A 15653-nucleotide genomic window follows, 5' to 3' on the forward strand; every position below is an offset into this window, starting at 1 on the left:
GCTTTCTATAATTACAATGGGTTTATTTGTTTATTTGTAAACTAAGAGATTCCTCAGGTCGACTGCTTTTCTGGGACTCAGCTGGAACTGAGCCAAAACACCAAACCATTTTTAAAAATTATTTTTGTGGGGGAGGGTAATGCTAAAATGTGCTTCCCCTTTTCATTTTTGCCAGTCCTTGTAAAAAGATTCATTTATCCTGAATTCTATGTTGCCCTTTGCTGCCTTCAATGGCATCATCATGTTGCAAGATTTGATTGGCTGTGTTGACCTGTATCATTTTATTCACTGATGTGATATCACCTGTAGCATCGTTGCATGATCCATTTCACTACAAGATCACTGACTATAACCACATTGACAACCCCTCCTCCATGGTGGGCAGGAGATGGATGGACAAAAATTCCTATCATGCAGAAAAGGTTTGCAGGTGAACATATGATGCAGGCTGGTATTCAGGCGGGTTCCCAACATTCAGTCACACTCTGGCATATTATTGAAACTAAACCCAGGGGAGAGATGCTCTGCAAAGTGGAAGAAGCATTGTCTTGAATGGCTGGAGTCAGCACCAGGGACAAAATTGATTCTTTAGCAATACTGTACAGTGAATATGGGTAGTAAGCAACAACATGCATTTGTAGGGTAAGTCAGCCAGATGCATTCTGCTGCAAATTAACAAATATATATATATATCCTGTTGAAGCTCCCTGCAAAGTATACATTTTCATATTGAGAAGAGTTTTCTTTTTCTTTTGTAAGAATCTTTAGCTCTCTGTTCCATAAAACAGAAAAACAACAACCCAGAAACCTAACAGAGTTTGCACAACGCTGCAGAATTTATTTTGGCATGAAAAACAATTCAAATGCAACTTTCCCCAGATGATGTAAGGAAACAGCTTTTTTCCTGGCCATTCATAAATACAGTGATGCTATGATTGCAAAAGGTGTTCACTCAACAGATGACAAGGCTTTTTAACAGGAGACAGGCACCATCGTGTCATCAGCAGAGGTTATAATCTTTATGGAAGTTTGTTTTTTTGAACCCTGGCAGCATTTCTACAACTTTTTATTTTTTTTACTTCTCTTAACAAACTTTAAAATGAATTTCTTATTTACACTATGTACATACTCTTTAAAACCCTTAATGTCCAGATGTTGTGCTTGCTAAAACGTTTGTGCTATGAAGGTCAGCCATTTTTAAAAAATGGAATTCCAACTCCCGTCCACCAGATAATTGCTCTCCTCAGAAGTTCACAAAGACTAGAACCATTGTGATGTCACCACTTGGGTAGTGGCATTCTGTCTTGAAGGAAGATAAGGTAAATCACTCACTTAAAGGAAGATAGAATGGTGAAGAGCCAGGGCTCAGGGTAGAGCATCTGTTTCGCATGCCGGAGGTCTGAGGTTTAATCCCAGGCGTGCCCTGGAAGGGCTGGGGGAAATCCCTTCCTGCCGGCCAGTGTAGACAACACTGAACTAGATGGACTGCCTTGGCTTAAGGCAGCTTCCTATGTTCCTAATACTGAGATAAGAAATAATGCTCTGGCTAACGGGTTGAGTTCTCCACTAGAAAAACAAAACCGGAAACTGTAGCAGCTTAAACTATTTGTAAATGAAGACAAACAGTGTGGGGAAAGTACCACACGGTCCACTTCTCTCAGATAGTGCTTTCGATGAAAGATGGTTGCAGCATCATCTCTGCTTCTGTGCTATTTTCTTCAGGCGTATTCAGAACATCCTGCTGCTGATAGATATCTTGGACCAACATGGTGTTTGAATCCTTCCACTCCCTGTACTTCCTTGCTGTTAGCTCAGGATCCTCCAACAACTGGTTAATCGTGGCCAAGTCATGTTCCTTGCACTAGAAGAAAGAAAGAAAGAAAGAAAGAAAGAAAGAAAGAAAGAAAGAAAGAAAGAAAGAAAGAGAAGTTCGTGAAACTGGAAATGTGAGTTGACCACTAGAGGTCTCTCATATCTGGATTGTTGTCCAATCCTAATGTTCTCCTCTCCAAGCTATTGGCTCTGGAGACCAAAGAAGATAACATCTTCCTTCATATTTTTTTTTAAGAATACCCACATTGTAAACACAATCATGATTTCAGGGATTTTCTGAGGCTGCTAAAAATTACACACAATGAGTTAAATGCCTCAACAACAGCTGAAGCACAACTCCTCCATAAACACTTACCTTTAACGTACTATTCAGTGCTCGGATTTTGTGGAGTTTCTCATTAACAGTTGGGTTTTTGCACCTCTTGATGAAGGATTTTCTCAGCTCCTTTTTTGTAGAAGGTCGCCTGTCCCCAATGGGAGACAAACTCGCTTGCTCTAAGGACTTGTAAAGTTTCTCCATTTCATCTACGGAACATTTTGCATCTGTAGGGAAGACAGAAGACAGGCTGTGTCTAGCAACAAGTCCTAGGGCTACTGAGTTGTACTAAGCGTGCTCCTTATTTGTCTACTAGCTCTCAAGTGACCATACAAAGGATTTTTATTTTATTTTTTTTAATTTTTGGAGAGGCTTTGTTTTAATCTCTTCCAAGTTTTCCTAAAGTTATTTTCCCCACATTTAAAACAGCAAAGATTTAGCTCTATGGTATATCTGCAAATATTTGTATTTGGCTACTTCCTAACGTGTGCATTTAGTGATTTTGCAACGCTGCACAAAGATAACACCCTGTCAATTGTACTCAGACAAGAGCTAAATATAGACAATACTGAAGAAAAGAGCTGGTTGTGTCTGTCGCAAGACCATGACAGGAAAGAGCAATACTGGGGCCAATTTGCTGCAGCAGCATTTCCTGTGCATATCACTGCCTCATTAAACATGCCCTAATTATGGCAAAAAAATAAAATCTTTCCTACTCATTGTAAAAAGCAGTTGCATATAATTAACGGAAAGTCGCATCAGAATTTATAAATGTACACCTGCATAAAGTGTTTCTGTGACAGCTTTATGAAAACTCACATACACTGACCACAGATCAAGAATTAGCTGTGAATGTGTGTGTTTCATTTAGTCTATACTCAGTAAAATAAAATTTAAAAAAAATTCATCGATGGGTTATATTGTTGTTGTTCTTATATTTATTTATACCCCACCTCTTTCTCTGACAGGGACTCAAGGCGGCTTACAGATAAAATAAGAATAGCTAAAAACATAGAAAAAAATATTTTAAATAATTAAACATTAACAGTGTGTGAGAGAGAGTGTAACATACAGAAAATCACAACAAAAACAGTCTATAGAGCCCTACTCATAACAACTCTGATGATGTCAAATTAGGGCGTCCATTGTGGTGCTGGATATCAGAACAAAACCTATGTTCATCAGGCACTTGAGCCTTTATCACCGTTGAACATTTGCTTGAGAACATCAGTTAAAGTTTAGAGGAAGGAAGTGGTCACCCCTGGAACCAGCACAATGCCACTTAGCAGTTATCAAAGTACACCAAAGATCTTGCTCTCTTGTGTAACCAGCCACCCTGCCTCCCCTCAAGGCAAGGAACTCTGCCTCCCCCCACCCCCAGGAATGAAGCAACAAGCTCTGTCTCATATGATAGAAACATATAATGGTCCTCATAGACCAGGGTTCTCATGAAGATTTCATGCTACTTCAGGCCCTCCCCCCAGTGCATCCCTTCCCCAGATTTATGAAAGTTGTAGGGGCATTCAAGGAGAGCTTGCAGGAAGCACAGGGTTGTTGTGGCAAATGGGAGTTGTCGGCTGTACAGTGATACCTCGGTTTAAGAACAGTCCAGTTTAAGAACAATTTGGTTTACAAACTCCGCAAAACTGGAAATATTGTCTTGGTTTGGGAACTTGACTCGGTCTAAGAACGGAATCCGAACGGTGGAAGGGCACCGGCGGTGGGAGGCCTCATTAGAGAAAGTGTGCCTCGGTTTAAGAACGGTTTCGGTTTAAGAACGGACTTCCAGAACGGATTAAGTTCATAAACCGAGGTACCACTGTATATGCACCAGACGTTTAAAGCTCATTCCCCACTCAACAAATTCTAGGAACTATGGCTTACTCCTCAAAGAGCTTGAGTTTCCAGGACTCAGACTACAGTTACTAGGATTCTTTGTAGAAGGAGGTGCTGTAAAAGTATGGCATTTGCACAGCCTACGTCTAAACCATTGGGAGAGTACCAGTTGGAGGGGCTATTATACTATTATAAATAATGCCTCATTATGTTGCAGTGATGTTTCATTTTCTAAAGCGTCCCCCTTTTTTGTTCTCTATTATAACCAGCCTTGCTGCATCAACAACTGCCAAAGGAAATAAAAATGGCAGTGGTTGGACACTGCTCCCCCCCCCCCCAAAAAAGGCCTATAAATTAGAAGAGAAGCCTATGGACAGAGGGGCACGTACTCAAAATGCTTGTTTATAGCCTCACAGTCTCACACACAAACAAGAAGCCACAGAGATTTCTGTTTATTTTTCCTCCTCTCCTTAAAAAAAAAAAAAATTAAAGCCAGGAAGTAGTCTTGGCAGGCTGCATGCAAGTCAGGATGAACAGAAACATAATGTTTAACCCTTTTTTTGTGGGGCAGGGTGGGGGGCGGGATCAGTTTCCCTGTGCTGCTGCTTCCATAGAGGAAAAGATAATGGGACCCCACAATTTTCACACACACACACCTCCTTGGGTAAAAGAAGGAGTTTGTGAAGTGATATTTAAGTTGAACATTGGTCGTTCAATTTGATACGGAAAAAAATCATTCATTTCAAGCCCTAGACTGTTTCAACAAATAACATTGCTTCCTTCACCCATACTATCACTAAATGAAAGAAGAGGGGGCATCAATCACTACAACTTAAGAGTGGATATGGCACCAAATGCTGGGGACTGAACCTGGGACTCTCTGCAGGTAAAGCAAACAGGCTTCATGGGTCAGGCAGGAAGAGCAATATTGTAGGGCCAACAGATCATCTACTGCTTGACTCACCTTTAGGCAGAGTTTTCAATGCTGCTATTCTAGGCACAGGTAGGCTAGCCTTAGCACTGCGTAATGTAGATGTAGCCTCATTCAAAGAGACCTGAAAGCTGCAGTCGGGTTTGACAGTCCCACTTTCCAGTGTTTTGTTACAGCCTGTTACCAAGTGATCAGTATCCTGAGAGTCACCAGAGGCAGCTGGAGGTTGATTGTCCATTTCTTCCCCAGGGGAAGAGTTGTTCACGATGTCGAGCCACGACTGTCTATCTGGATATAATACTTTGGACAACGAGGAAGATGAGGATGCTTCAGACTTCATCAGGCTTTCCGGTGAGGACAAAGAACATGATACTTCACTTGATGCGTGCGATGTCAAGGAAGGCTCTTCCTGGTCCTGTTTCTGAGAATAAACAAGAAGGTGGGGGTGGAATAAAGTCAAGTCAGAATCTGGTCGTGTGTGGCAATATAAAGGGACAAAGATCAGCGAATTTGAAATCATACTCTTCACCTGGGACACTGCCTGTGAACTTGGGGCTACCATATAGTATACAAGTGAGTGGTATGGCTCCTTTGATTAATTTTACCTCAGTTTCAGCCAAATATTGTTTCCGCCAAACAGTACTGGTTTTAAACAGAAGGCATCAGGTAGACATGTAGATAACCTCATAAATGTGTGAAAGACTGTCTTTTTCCCTACAGACTTTCTCAGGGGTTTAGATCAGCAGAGGGGACCTTGTTGGTAGTTCTACTGCTCTCAGAAGGTCAGGGGTAGTGGCCTGAGAGAGGGCATTCTTATGGCAGCTCCTATGCCACAGAATCCCCTCCCCACAGAGGTGCAATGAGCACCTCCCTTCTATAGTTTTTGCCATATGCTGAAAACTCACCCCTTTATCCTGGCTTTTGACTCTTGATACACACACACACACACAAACACACACACACACACACACACACACACACACACACACACACTTGCCCAGTCCTTCTCCTTTACCTCAGAGAACAATCAAGGAAGATCAAGAAGAAATGCCACCTGAATAATCCCTGTCACCATAGGAGCATTTCTTTGATATTAATTTTATTGTGAGAATTTTTTGTAAGCTGCTTTGAGAAACACTTGGAGTTATAAAGCAGGATATAACCAACACACATACTATTATTTTGATCCTATGGCTAATTAAACAATTTACAGGCTTTTAACCTGGAGGAGGGAGGTGTTGTTTTTGCCTGTTACAACGTTACATGTTTTTGTGTTTTCGTATTGTAAACCACCTTGTGATCCTTGGATGGAGGGTGATTTAGAAATTAACTAACTAACTAATTAATTAAATGCTTTAACTGATTTTAATATTGTATTTTTATGTTGTTTTAGGCCACGCCTGGGACCATACAGTGAAGGCTGAGTAAGAAATCAAAGAAGGAGTACACCTCATATAAATTCTGCCAGAAAGAAAGAAAGAAGTTGGGATGAGCTTGAGGCAATGAGAAAGGCCTCCGCTGCTGCCAAGTTAATAAATATTATCCAGACAGATTCCAGGAACATCTCCCCATGACAGCTACAGTTGAAGTCTCCCTGCTCTGGCTTCGCCATATTGGCCCAGCAGTCTGCTTTCCAGGCTTGACTATTCTGGACTTCATAAATCTTTAGAACAATTTAGATAGTCCAGAGTTCTGATACAAGTAGGACTAAAAGGTAAATGGGGAGTTCATTTATTCCAGGCTGAATACAAAGTAGAAGGAAGCATGAAACACACCAAGGAGAGACATGCTCCTTCCTAGGCAATGATATTAATACCTGGGATGCTTAAGACTGTATATCTGTAGTTTTAACTTGGGGGGAAATGCCACATGAAATGTTGCTGTGGTGAAGTGGAACAGATCTTGATACACTATATGCCAATAAGACTTAACAGACTCAGAAGAGTCAGCAATGAAATGTTGATCATCTGCTTTGGCCATAAATCTCCCTCCTATTTATATATGTAGAAATAAAGTGTTTTGTTGAAGCAGATCACAAAATGGAATGCAAGGCAGGAGGAGTCTGTAGCCAAGCATACCAACTCAATTTAAGAGCATTAAATACCATAGGGCAGGGGTCAGCAAACTTTTTCAGCAGGGGGCTGGTCCACTGTCCCTCAGACCTTGGGGGGGGGCAGATAATATGGGGGGGGATGAACGAATTCCCATGCTCCACAAATAACCCAGAGATTCGTTGTTGTTTTTTAAAAAAGGACACATTCTACTCATGTAAAGACACACTGATTCCTGGACCGTCCGCAGGCCAGATTGAGAAGGTGATTGGGCCGCATCTGGCCCCCAGGCCTTAGGTTGCCTACCCCTGCCATAGGATGTTAATAGTCTCATGGAGCTTCAGATAACTGTTGAAGATGGTGCATATTACTTGTGAAGCTGCAAGAATAAACCACCCTTTTCCCATTCATAAGCATTTGTTTTTTAAACCCTCTGAACTTTTGACTGAGCAATTTTCTATATCACAAACTGACTTTATTCAACAGTAAAATAAAAAGTGGAAATTATTATCCCCGTGATTTTCTTACTTAAAATGATCTACGCTTAACTTTTCAACTGCTTCATGACTCCCATCTATCAATAAACACCCAAGGAAGAATATTATAAAATGCAGGTGTTAGTGTTAGTAAATGGAAAAAGTATTCATTGGAAGATTAATGAGCCCTGAGGGGTCTATTTCAGACTAATGAGATATGCTGCACCTTGGCAGCCCACCTGGAAATCTTTGTAGTCTATTGTCTCGAAATGACTGTTCCATTCAAGTAGATATGGGGGAGTTTGCAAATAAACATTTTCTTGCCTGTTTAAGGAAACTTGTAAAACCCCCACCCCCACCTCAAAATACTAATTTGCATTTGTTTCCATCTGGTTGATGGCTAAACACAGAGAAGCACATCTACTTCTGGAATTAATTACCCAGTAAATGATCACATAATCACTGAGTAATACGGACTATCCCTGCTTTAGATACTTACATTCTGCCTGTACAGGGATCCCCACATTTGAAAAGCACACACAGTGAAAGCAAAACACAAAATTATGAATCTGCATGATGCATTCTAAAAATGGAGGCAACAGCAAAGTTTTGGTCCTACTCATTCCAGGGCCGGCTCAAGACATCCTGGCATTTGAAGCAAACCTCAAAATGGTACCCTGTGAGTACCATGATGCCTTGATTACTGGGAAGTTATGAGTTGGGTTTTATTGTTTTGTTTTCAATAGTGTGAACTGCTTTGGTGTTTTCTCTGTAGAGGAAAAGTGATATAGAAACATTTTAAATAAATAAATGTCGTGAGGACAATGTACTCCCTCCAGCAACAGAGGCAAAATGTCATTGGATACCAGTTGCTGGGAATCACAAGCAGGGACGGTGCTGTTATTCTCATGTCCTACTTGTCGATTTCCCGTAGACGCCTGGTAGTCCACTGTGAAAACAGGATGTTGGACTGGATAGGGCTTTGGTTTGATTAAGCAGGGCTTATCTTATGCTCTTATGATTAGCGATTAGAGGCCTCAGGCCCAAACTGCAACACACACACACACACACCCCGGTATATCAGCTGAGCTGTAGCCCAGGGCACCAACACAGAGAAAGAATGGTGACTACATCAAGGGAACTTGCTGTCCTCTGGCCTAAAACTCACTACCTCTTTCTTTCAGTAGCTTTCTCAAAAAGGAGTATGATAAAAAGTCTCAATAATATTTATGGGGGGGCAATCAAAAAGGAGGAAAAAGTTTGTCAGGTCTTACATCCTAGTCCTTCCTACAAGTTCTCTCTCATATGATGGGGGTGGGGGGTGGGAAACTGATGGGAAGGAATGATCTTGCAGACATGTTGGAAGCAGGCAGACTGACTGCTGTTAGTGGCCTTGAAGTCAGAATGAAATTAACAAGCACTTCACTATGTCAAAAGATGTGGAAGAGGTTAATGCCTGTTAAATAGCACTACGGGAGAGGGAAATAATTTCTGTCCTTGGAATGGGACAGTGGTTGAGGTTCAATAATATGAGGCTGCTTTATTCACTGCTGTTATGGGGAAAAAAATCAACAGTTAAGTTTTAATATTACATTTTAATATGGCTTTATATTGCTGTTTATAAGCCATGTGGTGAAATATGAAACTGAGAACAAACAGCAGCCTGCTTTGGCTTATGCTAGCATACCTGAGCTGCAAGCAACTCACTAGATTATGCAGTCACTTCTGTGAACAGGAAACTTTCTCTATGTAGAAAGGTAACTCTGGATACAACCCTGTATCTTTAATTTGTTATTACTGTAAATTTATCCACTGCCAGCTTATTCTTGAATTTAATGAGGATGGAGGCGCCAGTGATTTCCTTATCTTCCTTAAACACAAGGGGGTTGAATTAGGAGAGGGTGTTGGCAGCAGAATGACCCAATATCCGAACACTATAAAACCAAATTTAGCACCAGCAAAGTCTGGCATTACTGACAATTGCACAAGCCAAGCACCTGCCATCCCGAGCTCTACCTGGATGCGAAGTTATTTAAGGACAGAAATCCATTATTTAGAGGAAACTGCTATCAACTGGGCTCAGTGAATGGGGGGGGGGGAATAGGTTATAGAAGATTGGTTCAAAATTGTTGCAGCATTGTGAGAATAAAGAATGTGCTAGTGTTGAAAGTGCTATAGCCATCCTGGGATGCATTTGATTCAACAAAAGCAAAGTGGGTTTTTGTACACCTGCCTCAAATTTATTTATTTTCAAAAACAAACTTCTGGCAGAATTGTAGCAATCCTAAGCCATGTGCTACATGCTGTGAAAGACTTGTTCTTTTCTCTAAACCACAAGGAAATAAGGCTGCCTGGGAAGGCTTTAGTAACTATTTGGCTGTGATAACTGTTATTTGCTTTCAGCATATAACAGTGTATTTAGCCAAGAGACGTCCGCACTGTGGTGTGACGGCGAGAATGTCGGACTAAAACTCGTCCATACTTCCGCTTGCCCCATGCCTTGAAATAATGGGTCTGAGAGGTTTTCTGGCTTTATTGTACTTTCTATACACAGTTTGCCCCACTGCTTCCCCTGGGTAAACCTACTCTTTAGCCTCCCTGCAAGGAAGAAGGGGTGAGTGAAGATCTACGTCAGGAGGGAAGAAAGAATGACATTGGGATCCGCAGCCCCTGTGGATTTTGCCGCCTGAGGCGGTCACCTCACCTGGCCTCATGGGTGGGCCGGCCCTGCAAGAGAGCCACATGTAGGATACTAGTGGGTGACAGTCAGTGGAATGCCCCAAAACAGGGCATTCTGAGGGCAGGGAGGGACTAAGCTGGGTGTGGGTTTGTTGGTTCCCAAGCTGACCCCAATGCCATCAGGTGACAGCATCAGGCCCATTGTGGGCCTGACTTCCATTTTGGCCACCATGCGCAGTGGATGCAGTACTAGTGACCCTTCTGGTGGCCAGGGTTAGAATGGAAGTCTAAGCTCCCTGAGTGACCCTCAGCTATTTTACAGGACTGTTGTGAGGGGGGAAATGGGGGTGGGGGCAGAACCCGTATAGCACCTTGAGCTCTTTGGGGGAAACATGGGACAACAATTTAATTAATAAATGGCGAAGGAGTGTTTTGCATTTATTGTCTCGTATGACTGAACTCACAACAGGCCCCCTGCAAGAATACCGAGTGGAGAAGAAATGTACAGGGCTTTACTGCAGATTACTTATCAGAGTGGCATCTTGCAATCTGGATAGGGTGACACTTGCACAAGCCATTTAGCAAACAGAAGCTAGTTAATTACTATAACACATACCAAATGAGGCGGCAGCTGATCGGAATACGGAGGGGATGGCGTCTCCATGTTTATTTCTAGATCTTCATGCTCGCTCTCGCTATAGCACTCTGAAGCAAGAACACAACAGTTGACGTGCATTAGACGTGCCATTTATAGCACTGGAAACAAAAGTAAACTTATTTCAGGTAACCTGAACTGAAAGCAAAACATACCGGCTCTGACTCAGTCAGGGTCATCTGTATGCAAAACAAAGGGTATTTTCTGACATTTCTAATTAGCAGAATCTCTCTTTCTCTTTTCATCTTTCCACAGCGTTGCATGAAAAGAAGAAAGAGGAGGTGGAGGAGGAAGAAGACAAAGGCTTTAAAAAAAGCTCCAGGTTTACAAAGTTTCTCGCAGTCAGAGATAAGGGACAAGCAGAGGGTGAGCTACTGTTTAGAAAGGCAGCAAAAAGCTGCAGTACCCAAAAAACCCCTCTAACCACTGATGAAACAGGCCTCTCAGAACAAGGTTGCTCTGCAGGAAATAAACTATAACTTTATATCTAATTCTATGAAAAATGAATTGATGCTCACACATTCTGAATGGACAGTCATGGCAAAAAAGTGGTATCATAGTGCTTTAAATGTATGGTAGGAATGTCGCTATATATAAATACATAAACTTCTGCTTCAGATCAGACTTAAGAGGGAAGTGAAACTCTTAGTTGCTACTGGTGGGAGGTTGGGACACTCCTTGTCTTGTTTCATGCACTGAAATAGGATGTCTGGCCCTTGCAGGGAGACCCAGCTTCAGTGCTGTGGCGCTCTAGGAAATTTTGCCTCTGCCAAGGAGAGCTGGGAGTGCTCCATCTGAAAATCTGGAGAGCCTCTGACAGTCACTGTAGACAATACTAAGCTTAATGACCCAATGGCATGACTCAGGATAAGGCCTCTGTTCCTAAGATGTTCCCCTCTCTTTTCTGCATCTATGTGCCTAGACAGAATAAGAGCTTTAGACTAGAACAGCCTTGGCCTTTTGTCCTCCTTCCCAGTACAAAATGCATCTTTTGGATATCGTTGCAAAGCTCATAACTACTAATCTAATCTAATCATTATTATTTTTTAAAGTTGGCATCTAGCTCTAGCTGAACATTCATCTCTGAGTATTTTGAATATATTGAATGCCATATGTGTTATCCCTGGAAAACTCCTCAGGTACAAAGGTGTAGAACAATCCCATTCAAAATATTCCATTTGAGCATACCTTCTTCACTCTTTTTATTGGCTTGTTTGTCAAGGACAGCTGTACCTAATTTCTTCAGCCATCTGAAAAAATAAAAGCAAGCACAGACATTTGTATGGAATAGAAATAGCCAAGCTGAGAGAAAACAGGTTTGGTAGTTACCAAGTCACTTTCTCATCTTCAGCTGAGGGTGAAATCCAATGTGTGCCTTTGCAATCATGAAAGGGTTCTGGGAGATGAGAGGAAGCAATTTTTGCCCACTCCTCCTTCCCCCAAAGTCCCTGAAAATAGGCTCCAGAGAATTTGATAGCCTTCCAGAACAGGGAAGGAGGCAAGGATTGCCTTGCTTCCTCTTCCATTAGCAGCTCAAAAACTCTTCAGTCAGTATAAGGGACACCAACTAGATTCCACCCTGAGAATTTTGATAACAGTACAATAAACAATGGGTGGCTAACCTGTAGTTCTCCAAATTATATTGGACTACAACTGTCATCACCCCTGGCCATTGGCCATGCTGTCTGGGGCTGATGTGAATTAAGAGTTCAATAACACCTGGAAGGCACTACACTGGCTACCTCTGCAATAAACTAAACCCAAGCAAGCCCATGAATCAAGTACAGCACCTATTACAATTATTGAGTGAGAATGATTGAAGATATCTCCTCCTGTTACCTGCTGAGTATCACAACACAAGCCATCAAGCATCAGCCATTATGGTACATCACATTCAACCTGCTCTCTGCCATTCATGTGCATGCTGCATGCTGGCCCACCTTGCTTTCAGCTGATGGCACACTGTAAGGTGAACAGTCACAGAAATCCTTCCATCAGCTGCATACTTTATGGTTGGGCAATCTTTTATGAACACTCAAGAGACAGAGGCTACCATCTCCCATAACAACTAAGGAAACAACAAAGAGATGGTTCTTTTTTGTCATAAGAAAAAAGGAAGCAAGACTTTTGATTTTACTTACATGTTCATTTCCTCTGCATTTTCTGCTGCAAAATAAAATGTCTTGATCTGTGGATGGATGATCTTCATAGCGCTTCCAAAACAAAAACAAAAACATATATTCATATATATGGGAAACACTAGATTTAAAAAGTGAGTACGTGGGCCAGTTTACCAAAGACTTTATGATCCCAAAATATTTTTAAAAAACCACTTAGCCTGAAGTAGGAGTAGGTTCCACTGATCAGGCACACTTAGAACTGTGCGAACCTCAAACTACAGAGTGAGTGTTCACATAGAAACAATAGAATGGGTACGTTCATCTCTCTTTGACAGGCCTCACAAGGAGATGAATGCTTATATATTTACCACAGATATGCATGTTTTTTCTCAAGTGCTTTAAAAAGGACTGTGTCATGGGGGGTGTTTGGAACTTTGCATATATGTGTTTCTTTTTCAAACAAGACAGGGCATAATTAGGTGAGCTGTGATTAGATTTATTTGATTGATTGATTGATTGATTGATTGATTGATTGGATTTCTTATCCACCCTTCACCCTAAGGTTCCAGGGTGGAGTACAACAATGGAATACATAGTTATTATTTTAATTTTAAACAGGTAAAAAAAGGGTAAAATTATAAAAACTGGTGAAACCATTTGGATGAGAACAGACCAATACAGGTTCATATATACTTTAATGGTCAAAGGCCAGGGTAAAGAGGTGCATCGTCAGCATATGGCAAAAGCTTTACAATGCAGATGCTAGACGAGGCTCTATGAGGAGAGAGCTCCATAGTTTAGGGGCTAGATTCAGGTAGGTAGACGTGTTGGTCTGACGCAGTCAAAATAAATAATAAAAAATTGCCCTGTAGTGCCTTAGAGACCAACTAAGTATGTTCTGGGTATAAGCTTTCATGTGCATGCACACTGCTTCAGATTTTCGCTCATGCACACGAAAACCTATACCCAGAACATACTTAGTTGGTCTCTAAGGCGCTACTGGACAATTTATTTTACTTATTCAGTCTAGGGGCTGCCATTGGGAAAGCCTTGTCCTGAGCCAACACTCCTTGCACTTTTGAGGATGATGCAACTACCGAGACAGTCCTCTCTGCTGACCTTAATGCATTATTAGAGGGTCGGTGGGGATGGAGACAATCTTTCAGATATGTAGAATGAATGGTCTCAGCTCTGCAGTAGAGGTTGCAATAAGCCTTAAAGTACAAGAGTATCTACATAACTACTTCAAAACAATGAGTTTATATTTAACTAAGGAAAGCCAGCTGCCCTTCACATAAGATTTCAGACCAATGAGACAGTAGGGAAGTCATTTTTAAGGCTGCGATATCTCAGTACTAAGTGCTACCCTCCCTTGGAAGGAAAACCAAGCAAGATCCTAATTACATTTTCACAGGCAGGATTAACCTAAGCAGCGGAAACCCTTGCTCAACAGGTATTTCCTCCTCCTTCCTCCCATGTGCCCCCTAAAATTGTTTTTGGGGGATAAGGAGACAATCTCCCGCCCCGAGCCATGCACAAGGGGAGGAGGAAGGGATCATTCCATCTAGCAAGTGGCAATGCTTGCAGATGGAACAACTGGAAGAACGTGACATTGAATTCCAGCCCAAGGATTTCCAGTAACATATTAAGCTCCCATAATTTCTACCCGTATTCATCTCCATTGAGTCTATTGGTTTGAAATATTGGCAATGCTGTAAGGACAACAATGATTGGAGGCCTGTTGAGTTTATGTCCTAATGGACAGTTCTATTTACATAAATATCTATGATAAGCAGAACTAGCTGAGCCCTAGGTATGATCCAGCAGGGATCTTCTTGTATTCACATTTCAGCTTGTAAAATTTCCCTTTCTCAAGGCTCCAAGTCGAATGAAAGACTTACTACTTTTTCTTGCATTCTGTCGCTTGATTCACTGTGAATTCTGGAAGGCTGAGGAACCCTTCAGCTTTCTCTGCCTGTGACAAAATAAGCCAGCAATATTAAAGCATGCTACATAATTTATTGAAATTAGACATTGGAAATTAACTGGATTTGAGAAAGCTTTTCAGATTACAGAAATAATTTCTAATAACTTGAGATCTAAATTGTAAAGCACAGTAGATAAGAAGAGCAAATTCTACCTTTCTTGGGTATATATGTGGAGAAACAGGTGGCAGTAGTGCATGGTGGAACAAAAATTCAGGGCTTTTGCTGCAGTCCCATGCTCAGATGTTGACCAACCAAGTCATCAATTTGCATTGGGCTGCAGTAAATTTTATCTCATTAGCAACCACACTCTGGTAGGGTAGTTTCTTCATACTCTTTCCTCCATCCAAACAAGCAAAAGGCATTATGAGATTTCAAGAGAACATTCCAGCCAGGTGTGCTCAGAAGCATAAATTTCAAAATGGGAAACTTCATTTAATTAGGTCTCTCCAGGCTGCATCCAATGTGATACTGCATTAGTGGAAAGTGCTTTTGATCATGCAACTCCAGGCATCCAACATTTCACTGATTTTCCCCCTTCCCCATGAAAAGATGCACCTGAGGTCTGGTGGGTCTTCCAGAACATGGTGGGATGTGGCATGGAGGACTGCAGTGGGTGGGGAAATGGGGTGCTCTGACTTGTACAGGCAGAAGCACCTCCTACCATGGCAAATCGGTTATTTCAGGAGTGGGGAACCTTTTACAGCCTAATAGGCACATTTCATCATGTGCACCTTCCAGGGGCAGGTACTAGCTGAAAGCAAAGGGAAG

General features: G+C 41.7%; 1 protein-coding gene across 3 annotated transcripts in view; it reads right to left on the reverse strand.

The window, feature by feature from the left end:
• Positions 1–813: 813 nt before the first annotated feature.
• The window catches only part of IPCEF1 (interaction protein for cytohesin exchange factors 1), a 45931-nt gene continuing 31091 nt past the window's right edge, over positions 814–15653 (reverse strand). For all 3 annotated transcript variants that reach the window (XM_083493843.1, XM_083493844.1, XM_083493845.1), the window contains 7 exons: positions 14799–14872; positions 12919–12990; positions 11966–12027; positions 10739–10827; positions 4950–5337; positions 2189–2376; positions 814–1861 (listed from right to left, as the gene is read on the reverse strand). In XM_083493843.1, coding sequence (XP_083349969.1) covers positions 1658–1861; positions 2189–2376; positions 4950–5337; positions 10739–10827; positions 11966–12027; positions 12919–12990; positions 14799–14872 — 1077 coding nt within the window. In that variant the 3' untranslated portion in view covers positions 814–1657. The remainder of the gene's footprint in view (positions 1862–2188; positions 2377–4949; positions 5338–10738; positions 10828–11965; positions 12028–12918; positions 12991–14798; positions 14873–15653) is intronic.

This window comes from Podarcis liolepis, assembly GCF_965112155.1.
Source record: "Podarcis liolepis genome assembly, chromosome: 3".
Taxonomy (NCBI): Eukaryota; Metazoa; Chordata; class Lepidosauria; order Squamata; family Lacertidae; genus Podarcis; species Podarcis liolepis.